The 13,439-nt window shown below is 37.0% G+C and overlaps 1 protein-coding gene across 1 annotated transcript; it reads right to left on the reverse strand.

The window, feature by feature from the left end:
• Nucleotides 1-4,147: 4,147 nt before the first annotated feature.
• Nucleotides 4,148-13,027, reverse strand: LOC145984370 (transmembrane protein 69-like). The gene is made up of 2 exons (XM_083118031.1): nt 12,850-13,027; nt 4,148-5,339 (listed from the first exon to the last, which is right to left on the reverse strand). Exon 2 carries the CDS (start codon nt 5,328-5,330, stop codon nt 4,575-4,577), a length of 756 nt encoding a protein of 251 aa, XP_082974157.1. The 5' UTR covers nt 5,331-5,339; nt 12,850-13,027; the 3' UTR covers nt 4,148-4,574.
• Between the last annotated feature and the right edge of the window lie 412 nt (nt 13,028-13,439).

Here is a 13,439-nt window from a genome sequence, read left to right on the forward strand (position 1 = left end):
ATGGATTTGATTTGTTATTTTGCATTCAGCCACTTTAGCTAATTGCGACGATGAAGATGAGTGACGATACGATGAAATTCATGAAGGCACATTCACAACGAATACTCATGTCCATGCCTGGATTTGAACCTGTGACCCCTGGCATCATCGTGCACTGTGCTAACAATCATTTTACCACAGAGTTCGCCAAGAGAAGAATGGAGTTCCTGTTCAAATTAAATATTCAATGTAAGAAGTTCATTGCACGCGTATATTTTATTCTCACATCTAGGCCTACATAAATATTTCACAATATGGGCCTCTATATTTTATAAATAACCATGAAATATTTTAAATGTTCTCCTTACTGGTTCTATATTAATGAAAGTTATATTTTTATAATTATTAGAAAATTGTAATGTATGTATTTTTAATCATAATGTCACATCACCTTAAAATCCAAGAAATTGAATGAAAAAGAGCCTCCCATTTGAACATTATGATATGAAGAGAGAGCCCAGGTTTTGAACCCAGCATATGCCACTGGTACCGGTATAGAATATTCACAACCAGAATTTATGACCGGCAAGGATCGATTGATTATAAGGATCGATTATACCTTTTCTTTCTTCCGAGATATCGAAGTAGTGAAGTAACTCGTCTACATGTTTTGATAATTATAACTATGTACAAGGCAATGACCAAAAGATTGATTGATTGATTGAATTGTTGTTTTAAGTCCACTTTATGCACAGCAAGGCTAATCGGGACTGGACCTACAGTTTAAAGTGGGAACCGAACCACTATGTGCCTCCCACCAGGTATCTACCATAATGTGAAAATAGAAAAAAAATATATAGAATGAGGACAATCTACCAGATAATCCAGTGACAAATTTCACTTTTCAGAAGTTTGTCCCATGGAATTGACTACTTTGCTGCAATCATTATTGTCACAAACTTTTGCATAAAAATAACTTTCCTAGCTATGGTAAGAAAGGTAAATTAGAATCAAAACTAATTAGGATTTTCTTATTAGAGGGGAAACTAGTGGATACAAGTGGTTACTTTGGAAAACATGCTCAATATAAGCACCTGCTTTCCAAACATCAAATGTAAGCAGTAAGAAAGCTGAACCACAACTTCCTTTTTCAGCATTGTTAATGTATTGCTAGAATAAAGTGTTTGCCTATTATGCTGTTAAATTACTATTCATATACATTTTATGTAGTACTCAGTAGTAGAAACCCAAACTGATGCTAGCAACTGCCAGACAGGATCATTGAGAACAAAATGGGACACCTTCTTCATTCTACTTAACCCAACAACAACAACAACTAGCTATGCAGATGCTGAACAGTAGGATGGGTGAAAACATATGTATTTAATAATGAAACTTATCTAGCTTTCTTTGCAAAATAAAATAGAAAGAAAACAATGGTAGCAGTTAAATTTACTTCTTTAAGTTTACTGGAAACAGGAATATTGGAATAGCATGTGCATTTGGTTATTTCATGCAATTTTTCTACCTCTGGCTTCCTAGCACATTGTGCTAATTACTCAGGCACAGATTGATGAATATATTTTTATATTATGGGTACATCAGCATATGAGCTATTTTTGCCCATCACCCAATGTGGGGATAAGCCCCTTAAGTAAAACAAAATTGAGGACAGACCCCTAACAAGAAAATAAAATATGTCTGACAAAAACTTCCTTACATATTTCCTTTAAACTACAATTCATTCATTCATTACTTAACAACAGATAAAACTATACTGTCTCGGAGGACAAAAATCTCCTTAGTTACGTTAGAAGCTGATGCTGCATAGGGGGAACTAAGCAGACAGAGGGACAAACACCAAGACAACACAACCCCACCAAGAATTATTCTGGCCATGTGTCCAGGTACCTGCCTGCACAAAGCAGTTACCTGGGTGCACTACATGAAGTGAGGTTTTCTTTTGGGTGACTTACCAGAGTTGGCCCCCTCCCCTATACCCCTCAGGCACAGATGCTGGCAGCATATTTGCTAGGTCCCCAGTTGAGATGTAATATTCAGATCACATACATAAAAGCATTACAATTCACAGACACATTTAGTGTTCTTTTTTCTTTTTAATTAAATAAAACAGAATTTTGCAGTGCACAGCAGAATAACATTCTTCTTTTTAGCATGTAAAATTGTGGCACAGTTTAGTGTAAAAACCACAGCTTGATGTATTACACAAAGAGTTTAATCCTTCAAATTCAAACAGGGGCCCACTACAATGTATTGGTTACTGCTATTTAGTTGTAATGAAAGGATCCTGGAATCAATTTCTGATGGAGTTTCAATCAGTGGTTTACACCCCAAATTAAAACTATAAGTTCAAGAAGTATAAGAACAAACTATTTCCTTTAAGTCTAGAAACCATGGACACATGCTATTATCCTGCTATACAGAAAGAAAGCAAGCATCATACTGCCTATTGTACTGTAAAAAAAAAGTTCTGAGCTAAATTGTATATTGGGGATAAATTAATATAATCGTGAAATTGTGTGAGCAGACTTCATGAAAAAGTTATTTTGTGACAAAAAGGGCCACAAAAGGGCACTAGTCTGCCACATCAAGGGCTAAAAGGTTAAAATTAAAGGAGACTATGGATAGAAAAGAAAGGGTTAAAATCAAGGGCAGTGTTTGGTATATATCAGGTCACAAAGGATAATGTAGACAGACATGTTTTGCTCCTTTTATTTTCAATCCTCATTGTCACTGTCACAATCACTTCGATTTGGAAAAAAAAAGCCAGGACGAGGCCCAAAATTTTGTAAATCTCTATCCTGGATATACTCTGCATATAGATTAAATTACAGAAATAACTGCCATTCATCCTGTTATTGGGAGAGACCATATTTGAGGTTTTTGGCAACGATATGGAAAATAAACACTTAAATAGAGAATGATATATCACTACATCTGAGAAAACATGGAAGTTCATTAAAAAAAACCTGAAAAAGTTCATATACAAACAATAATCGTTCCCTCACACAAAACTCCATTTTTACTGGGAAAAAAAAATTGATTTCCCTCACTAAACACACACATGATTTTTCATTAGCATGATCTATACTGAACAAAATGAGGTATCATTTGTGTCTGCTATCAGTTTCCAAGATAAAAATTTGATAATTTAGAGTAGTACATAATTTCAAATTTCATACTGGAAACAGCATCAACAATGAGACTAATACTGCAGTAAACAGACTGGAATCTAAAAATTAATTCAGAACTTTATGTTCTCAGATGGTGGCAAGTACACTGTTGTAAAATGCACAGTAAAATTTCACACAACAAAACACTGATTACTGAAGTCCATGTGCATTTTCATTCAGTGATAAATGGTCAGCAGAAGACAAGAATCAGGTCAACATCGAAAGCCATAGCCCACTAAAAGTGCAAATGCTGATCATGATGCTACACAGGGACCACTATTAAGACCTAATGTGTTAACTGTAACCTCATAACAAGTGAAGCATACCTCTGTGGTGGAGTGGTTAGCACAGCACACTATGATGCCATGGGTCCTGGGTTCGAATCCTGGTTTGGGCACGAGTGTTCTTTGCGAGTGTCCCTTCATCAATTTCATCATATTATCACTCATGACAATTTTGAGCCAAAGAGTGGCAGAAAAGTGATGGTAAATAACAAACATCAAATCAAAAACAACTGCAAGTATTATGGATGATTGAAGGGAAAATTTCAGAGCTGGAAGCTCACTTCAATCAAGGCACAAGAATATACCTTTCTTAGGGATTCTTAAATCTTCCTCAAAACCTTAATTAATGTAGAGATTAAGCAAATCTCCTTTCTATGTCAGTGTGGTAGAATGATGGAGCATGTAAAGGGGGAAGAAAACTGGTGTCAAAATAACGAAGCTGTCCCAGTGGTCAATTTATAATCTTGCCAGCGAAGGTTCTGGGTGTCTGTCCCTTTCATCCAATCGTCATTCATCATCCAGTCTGTCCCTTTCATCCAATCATCATTCATCATCCAAACTGGGAGAAAAAGATACAAAATAAGAACATGAAAGACAATGACAGTAACATGTTTTGTACATTTTTGAAATTCAATGCCATACTGAAATAATGCACACAATTTAAAAAAAAAGAACAAAATTACTGTTTTAATTTAAACTATAGATCTTTTACATTAACATACACACCTTGACTTACATTTCTGGTTTATCTAGATGGAATAAATGTACATTTTCAACAGCATTAAAACTCTAAATGGTAGTTCCTTCAAAAATAAGCAGCACTTTTATGCTACACAAAAGCTGGTTCAATGAATACTTTACCATATATTTACATTTCCTGTAAACTATTGTATCATGTGTTATTTCAAAATCCATCACTTATAAATTAATATATTAGAAATACTAATCACTGATTAGGATGTTTAGTCTTCCAAACTGGCATGTGGATGTTTCATTTAATGAAAAACTCAAGAAAGTTCAAGTTTGTGACAACTGCAAAGAAAAGAAAATGTAATTGAACAAGGTTCTCACTAAATGAACTTCGTATGAATGTACATCTACTGATATTCGACTTCCATTACTTTTGCTTCTTTTTTGAATGCATTAGTATACTGCACACAAGTGTCGTCCACAATGATAATACTGCAACCAATGTAAGGCAAAATCGTAGGGCTTTGAACCACATAGGATATCCAAAAAATATTAAGTCCAAGTATGCTAGAACTCCAAGTCCGCCAATAACAGACAAAATTGTTAACGGAAGTGGCATTAACAATCCAATCCATGCCACCAATGAAGGGGCAACACTCCAGCTAAGATTACGCCATGTCGGTTGTTGAACGCTGTTTTCAGTTAGGGTAAAACCCCACCTTATACCTCCCAAAAATGATAAAATGCAAGCACCGTATGCTGCCTGGGCGTAAGCAACACTGGGATCGAATATATCTTGAGAAACAATGAAGACAGGTGCAGCAACAAAGGGCACCAGTCCAGAGAATCCCAAGACTAATGCTGGCGTAGGTGATGCATGTAATTCTTTCAAATCCTTAATTACTGCAAGTGCTTTTGTTTTCTTATCAGGCAAAACTGTTCCCGATGCTTGACGACTTTGTTTATGCAACCACGGAGAGAATATTACCTTGCTATGACTTAGTGAAATTGGTTGATTTGTGTCCAAAAATGGCTGTTGACCATTTGCATAATTAATTTGACTGGAGAAGGCAGCTGCTGCAAACTTTTGTATATCGCACACGTGCCTATACTTTTCAAAATGTAATACATACTTCAACATGCTGACTGGCCTTGAACCATGTTGGAATAGCAGATTAACCATTTCAAGAGCCTAGGAAAGAGAAAGAAAATTAGTTAAAATAATACAAAGGACAAAATCTGCAATGTATAGATTAATCCACACATTTTCAAACTTGTGAAGTGTGTGTGGAGACAATGTTGCTCCACCAACTGATCCACTATTCTGAGTAAGACAAATTAAAATAAAATGTACATGTAGGAAGCAAACTTTTATGCCCAAGAAGCAATCAATATGTGACAATTTCACTTCATTGCACACACAATGTAATTGAGGGGTAAACTCAGAAATGAATAATAAAACAAAATGTTACAATACGCAGATGTTTAAAGGCTGAATACATGAAAAACAGCTGTTATATTGAAACATGCCATGAAAAATGTAAGTATTAACTAAAAAACTTACATAGAAAATAAGCACCACTCATGGAATGTGCACTCACAAACACCTATGCCCACGCTGGGATTCGAATCCCAGGACCCCTGGCATCGTAGCACAATGTGCTAACCACTCTGGCACGGAGACTGGCTTCTTGGGGAGTGAAAATGAGGAGATGGCATGTCATTCCCCAGATAGTAAAACATCATCACACGGCATAACAATTCATCTATATAAGTACAAAACCAACGAATGCACACATAGATTATAAATATATGATGATTAGTGATTACATGTAGGACTAATTGTCCATGAAGATGTAAAATTTCAATTCTGTCAACTTGTGCAAGCTTCAACAGGCACACAAAACATGGTGGTTGGCTGTAATGATTTTATATTTTCACAAGTTGTACAGGAGTATATGAGAAAAATGTTTAGAATACTGAACAAATGTGAATGTACATTTAAATTTGGAGAAATTAATTTCAAAATTTGACTGGAAGAAAGTAATATAATTAAGCCTTGTTTCCATATTGAAACCAATAAGTTGCTGACCAAGGCAGTTTATTAAGGTAAAAACACTTAACACGTAACGTTTCGACCCTGTATCAGGGTCTTCCTCAGACGAAGAACTAAACTAAAATGATGAAATAAACTACACACAGAAAGATTACATACACATAGCAGGGTCACAAGCCACACAACAACAAATCAAGTTGACAGTCCTTATCTAGGAAGATTTCTACAAATGAATTAAACATATCACCTCCTGACAGTTGTTGACTAATGGGTCTACTACACTGACAGGTGATTGGCAGGTCAAGATCAGCAAGAGTCTAAGAACCACCTGCTCACCTGCTCACCTGCTCACCACTCCCCCACAATAGCCCCACAATAGCTACAGCAGAGTGGGGAGTAAAATCATCAAGATTAGTGAAGGTCTAAATATAGGCTCTTGCTTGAGCCCTGTGCTGGCGGAATTAGTTATGAATGAATGGGAGAAGGAAGTGATAGTGAAAGGAGGAGATAAGTTAAGTCTATTTTGTAGATATGTGGATGATTGTTTTGGGATATGGAAAGGAACAAAAAGGCAGCTGAGTAAGCTTGTTAAAGATGTAGAAGATGAGAAAGCAGGGATATTCCTTGAGCTCGAAACGGAACAGGAAGGAACATTAAATTTCTTGGATATTGAGATGAAAAAGAAGAGAGGAATGGGAATAGTGGCTACATGGTATCAAAAGAAGTGTTCGGCAGGAGTGTTCTGCCACAAAAGAAGTGATGTGGGTGATGGAACTAAACGTAATTTTATAAGGAATATGGAAGACCGAATAAAGAAGATATGCACAGAGAAAGGGGAAGAAGAAACCAAGATTAATAGCCTGTGGGAACAACTAGAAGAGAATGGCTATGAAAAGAAAGACAGACACAACATCAACAGAAGAAGGAAAGAGATAAAAGAGAGAGGACTGGAAGAGAAGGAAGAAAAAGAAAAAGAGAGATGGTTTGGTATAAGAAGTATGGGCGATGCCACAGAGAAGATATGCAAAGTGCTGAGGAAAGTGGGTATAAGAACTTACAGGAAGGGAGGACGCACTATTTTAAGTATAGCCAGCAAGAAGAATGAAGAAAAGAGAGAGGAGGAAGAGGAAGGGGTTATCTACGAGGTGAAGTGCAGAGGATGTGAAAGTGTATACATAGGGGAAACGAAGAAGAGACTTAAAGACAGGTTAAAGCAACACATGGATGATGTGAGATTGAAGAGAGACAGGAATGCCATATTCAAACACACTAGAGAAACAGGACATGAAGTTGAATGGGATTCGGCTAGGCGAATAGGAAAAGAGAAGAGAGAACTAGTGAGAAAATGGAAGGAGGCCAAAGAAATAGAAAAGAAAGGAGAAGACATCATGAATTGGAATGGAGGGCTCAAGATAAACAAGGAATGGAAGAGTGTGTTAGAGAAAGTTGAAAGGATGAAGAAAAGGAATGAAGAAAAAAGAAGTATGAAGAAGGAAGAAAGAAGAGAAAAGAAGAAGACCAGAGGAGGAGGTATTCACCCATAACCAGAAAGGCAGGAGAGGTGGGGGAGTGGTGAGCAGGTGGTTCTTAGACTCTTGCTGATCTTGACCTGCCAATCACCTGTCAGTGTAGTAGACCCATTAGTCAACAACTGTCAGGAGGTGATATGTTTAATTCATTTGTAGAAATCTTCCTAGATAAGGACTGTCAACTTGATTTGTTGTTGTGTGGCTTGTGACCCTGCTATGTGTATGTAATCTTTCTGTGTGTAGTTTATTTCATCATTTTAGTTTAGTTCTTCGTCTGAGGAAGACCCTGATACAGGGTCGAAACGTTACGTGTTAAGTGTTTTTACCTTAATAAACTGCCTTGGTCAGCAACTTATTGGTTTGGAAGAAAGTATTGATTTGTGATAAATTGTGTCATGAAAAAGGTTTTATTTCTTCTGGACTTTGAAATCAATGCACACCTTATGCAGCTCACATAACAACTGATACAGGATCAGAAAAAAACAAAAGAATATGGTCTAAGAACGATTTCAATTAGGGTTAAACACAGCAGTAGTCTTGTTTCCTTACATTAGAACCAGAAAAAAATAATTTTACTTATTTGTAAAGTTCATGATTTAAGTTAAGGGAGACAGTAATTGTGCACACATTTTGTATTAAAAAGTTGGTTGCAAAAGGTATCACACTCCTAAATTTATAGCTCCCAGAAGTGTGTTTTTGGTTTTATTAAAGAACAAGCAGCATGTACAGGAACACTAAGGCAACTTAACCTAACCTATTCAGATAAGCATTTCGAAGGAGAAAGGTTCTTAAGATTTTAAATATATTTTACACTCAAGAGAAAATCGCCCTTGTTAAGGCATAGTTTAAAAATGCCTTAAAATTCTTATTAACCTGCCGTTATTCATGGGTGAGTGCTGCACTCATTTTCGTTTTCAACTGCTTGTAATTGTTACTGGAATAATTTCACACAAACACAAAAGGCCAGAATATGCAAGAAAAACTAAATTAAATTCGTCAAACATTCGGGAGTATACCTACAAATAAGGGGACTTCTAGTCTAAACACCAGACACATCTCACTTTAATCTAGACAAGAGTTAACAAATCAACCTCACAGGTCCAACATGAAACAGAATAATCTATTAAGAAATGTGCAGCATTAACTATGCCTTTTTAGCATGCACATTTAGACATGTGGCTACCGAATTCATATGATACAGAACTTGTGCATGTATAATTAGGAGATTATGGACAAAGTTCCTTTTGTTTTATTGGGATTTCATTATGCTACGAATGCAATTTTTACGTGGTCTGATTTTGATTGACATCTGTTAACACATACTGCAGAGTTTTAGTGATTACTTAAGATTTGGTAACGGTTCAGATTGTTTTATGATTTTTTTTTTCAAATTCTCCTAGCAGAAATACTAATTATCGTAGAATTTTGGAAATCATTGTCACACGAAATTTGAACCTTTCTTAAAGTAATGAGCACTGTTTGGATTCGGAAAAAAAAAAATATTTATCTGAAAAAAATAAAGTTAAAAATTACCTTACACAAGCATGTCTGCTTCCCATGGACAAGCAGCAGTAAATATCATAGACTAGTGGGAATGAATGTAGAAGTAAATCGGAACCTTAGTGGAGTGTATTTAGGGACTTTATTTTAAGGCTATGAGAACCGAACCTGATCTACTGAACCTGATCTGCCTAACCTAACCACGAAAGCATATATTGAACAAAATCTTAAGTAATCGCTAAAACTCCACAGTATGTGTTAACAGACGTAAATCGATATCTATCCATGTAAAAATTGCATTTGTAGCATGATGAAATCTCAATAAAACAAAAGGAACTTGGGCCAATCTCAATTTGCCAGAAATGTCCACATGCAGCAACGCCCATACAGTACTACAGTAAGTAACGTTGTTATTCGTACACATACAATTTCCGAGGAAAAAATGTCATATCTACTAGTAAATATAATCATTTTCATACGTACCTGGAAATTAATGTTAATGAAGGTTCCACCAACAAACGTCAATAAAAATGTATGTTCAAAGTGCATAAACAGAGCATATAATTTGTGTGAAAAGAGAAAAACCCGCTGTTTCATGCAACATTGTTATTCGTACAGGCAAGAGTTTCAATCTTCCTCGCATACAGCACCACCGCTATTCGGGCAAATTCGTGCAGTTTACAACTTTGTAACAAGTTTGAACATGCAGGCACACTCCCCGCCAAGCAGAATGCTGGCATAGGTATTGTTGTAGGTCTATTGTCTATCTATCTGCATGTTCAAAATGGGAAGGTGAAGGAACTTAGTTTCAATCTGAAGGATGTTATTATAAATTTGGCCCTTAGAGGTTATTCGTTAAGAAAAATTGGACAAACAGTCAATAAATCACACTGCACAGTTCAATACATAGTAAACAAATTTTGAGAGGAAGATTCAACACAGAATGTGCCAAGAAAACCAAAAGAGACAGAGTTGAATAAATGTGATGAACATTTTATTTTAAAAAGAGTGTGAGAAAAACCCCTGACTAAGTGTTCCTCAGTTACGACCGTTAGTAGAAAATGTTGCTGGCAAGATGATGTATGATCAAACTTGTGGAAGCATGGATATCATGGCAGAATACCATGAAAGAGGTCGTATGTAAATAAGGTGAATCGCAGGAATAAGACTTTAATTCGCGAAAGAGCACATCCACAAGGACCAGGAATTTTGTGATAGTGTCATATGGTCAGACGAGTCCAAGATTAATATATACGGGTCAGATGGTCTGGAGAAAATCAAATAAAGACAATGATCACGTTAACACAGTTCCAACAGTTAAAAACGGTGGTGGGTCATTAATGATTTGGGGCTGTATGTTGTCCAAAGATGTTGTTACCATCCAGTTTATTGATGGTATCATGGTTGCGTGTGTCTATTTGGACATATTGAAGAACAATGTAAAGCAGTGCCCAAAAAATGGACATGCCGCCTATCTACAGATTCCAACAAGACAATGACAGTAAGCGTAAGGTGCTAGTTAACATGAATTGGCTAATATGGAATGTTCCCAAACTACTACAAACACCAGCTCAAAGTCCAGACTTAAATCCCATTAAGCATTTATGGGCAATTTTGAAGCAGGCGTCAAGTCCAAACAAGAGTTGAAAACTGTTGTGCAAGCAGAGTGAAATAAATTAAGCTCTGAAACTGGTTAATTCTATTTAGAACAGGTGTCAAGCAGTAATTAAAGCCAAAGGATACACATCAAAGTATTAGAACTGTCAATCAATCTGCTCTGAATATACTTTTTTATATTATTAAGTGTATGAATAGAAAAGTTGTACAAAAATGGCACTTTTCTCTTTCAGTTTCATTTTATTTATTATTGTCATGGTACTAATCTGATATTCCCAAGACAGATTTCTTCATTTTTACAGAAGAAACTACTTACGGTAATAAGTTCCTGTAGCATTGTCTAACATCTGGAAGGTGTTTTGTGTGATGCAACGGATTTCTTAAAATTTAAAAGTTTGGGGCTCATTTGGGGGCAGGTGACTCCGGCCAATTTCTAACATGCCTTTAACAGGGACTCTATAGATAAAGCTGGGGAGCGGGAGCGGAGGCAGGGCCGCGTTAGCGATTGGGGGCGGTAGGTCAATTACCCCAGGGGCGGAGCCTGAAATCGGTGGGAAATTTGGACTCAAAAATTTCAAACAAAAATATTTTTGGTACTAGTTTACTATCCTTCGACACATTTATTTATGTTTACAGAAGAAACTACTTACTGTAATAAGTTTCTGTAGCATTGTCGAACATCGGGAAGGTGTTTTGTGTGATGTGGGAATGTTTCATAGCTGAAATTCATGTTGTTTGTTGAAAATTAATTCTCCGACGGAGAAACAAACCATTGGCGTGTGGATAGGTTAGTTCTGTTAGGTTAGGAAACATAGTTAAAATTTGGTGTCGTGTTAGTATCAGTATCTAGAAAGTGGAAATAATTGCAAACCATTGGCCCTAGCCCCACGAACGATTGGCACGTGGTTAGATTGATTGATTTAGTTTATTTTACTTCGTGTTTTGTGCCTCTAGGCTAATTTGCGAAGATGGGGATGAGCGATGAAATTAATGAATGGACATTCACAAACAACCAAGCCCGACCGGGATTCGAACCCGGGACCCTTGGCGTCGCAGCACGGTGTGCTAACCACTCGGCCGGCACGTGGTTAGGTTAGTTCTGTTAGGTTAGGAAACATAGTTAAAATTTCATCAAAACAACGTTGATACACCTTCAGGAATGTTCCGCGAAGCAGATACGTAAGTACAAATGTCAAAAATTGACGGAACGAAAAAATTAGAGGTGTCCGAAGGATAGTAAATTTTTACCCAGATAGGTAAGTACAAATGTCAAAAATTGACAAAACGAAGGAGTTATAGGTGTCCGGGGAATATCAGATTTTTACCACAATTTCAAAAGAGTGTATTTCCTTTCAGATATTAAAGCATTTTATTTGAAAATCCGCGTGTACGAATAAGAATGTTACATACTGTATGTGTGGAGTATATAAGAATCAGTTAGTCCTATATTTTGGCATCATTTCTTGCATTCGACGTCATTTTCATTTGAATTTAAAATGTTGGGTGCGTCAGCACTTAAAGGCTAATTTGCACCCGTTATGTTATTCGGGGTTCAGCCCCTAACCATAACTAAAATAACTGTCATATCGTTAACTAAAATATCAACACATTGAGACTTCGCTAAAAAGCTGAGGCTGTAAAGGGGCACTCAGCACACAAGGACAAAACACAGGACAACACAAACAGTCCTACGAAGATTATACTGGTTGTAGGTCAAGACGGCAGAGCCTCGTTAGTCTTCAATAGGCAGTCCAGTGTGCACTATGTGGAAGTGAGGTTGACAATTGGGTATAGCACTACGTGGAAGAATCACCCCTTACACCCTTTCATTTTAAATAAATTGTCGGAGGGAGAGCGGGGCTCGAAACACTATGCCACTGTGTATACATTACGATTATTTACATTAAATATAATACATAATTTGGGTCAAATAACTGAGAAAACTGGAAAAAGAAACCAAAAATAACTATAAAATTGGTGGCGTTACAGCAATCACACACCTCTATTACAATAAAAACAACAATTTGATTTCAGCTCGAAACGGTTACTTCGTTAGGCGATTATTGAACATAATGCCAATAACACTGCTAATTTCCAAGAATGAATTCATCAACCTGTCCTGTTGAAATAAAATAAGTTGAAAACTGCCATCTTTGATAATCGAGCACCACGCACACAGATTACATGTATTTAGTGATGGGTCGTTCGTGAATGAGTCGTTCAAAAGTAACGACTCTCTCTTGTGAGCGGTGAACGACTCGTTCACCAGAATTGAACGACACGTTCAAAGAGTCGTATGTGTGCCACGACTCCTCCGCCCGCCAAGCAACTATTATTCCATTATTCCCTCTCCTTTCCACGAATTTTGCGAGGAAGGCGCATGCGCAAGTGTATACTCGCCTGGCGGCCGGAATTTTTGAAAGAAAGCAAGTCGATTCTGCGGGCAGAAAATGGGGACTGGAGAGGAGAGGGAGGGGGTGGGTCCTCTCTGTTCCTTTTCCCTACCCCTAGTTGAGTGAAGCGGGCAGAAACGTGCCGTGTACGATGAGAGGGGAAGGAGCATGCTCGCGAGTCGACTCTTTCCTTCGTT

This window comes from Lepisma saccharinum, chromosome 2 (assembly GCF_977018435.1).
Source record: "Lepisma saccharinum chromosome 2, izLepSacc3.1, whole genome shotgun sequence".
Lineage (NCBI taxonomy): Eukaryota > Metazoa > Arthropoda > Insecta > Zygentoma > Lepismatidae > Lepisma > Lepisma saccharinum.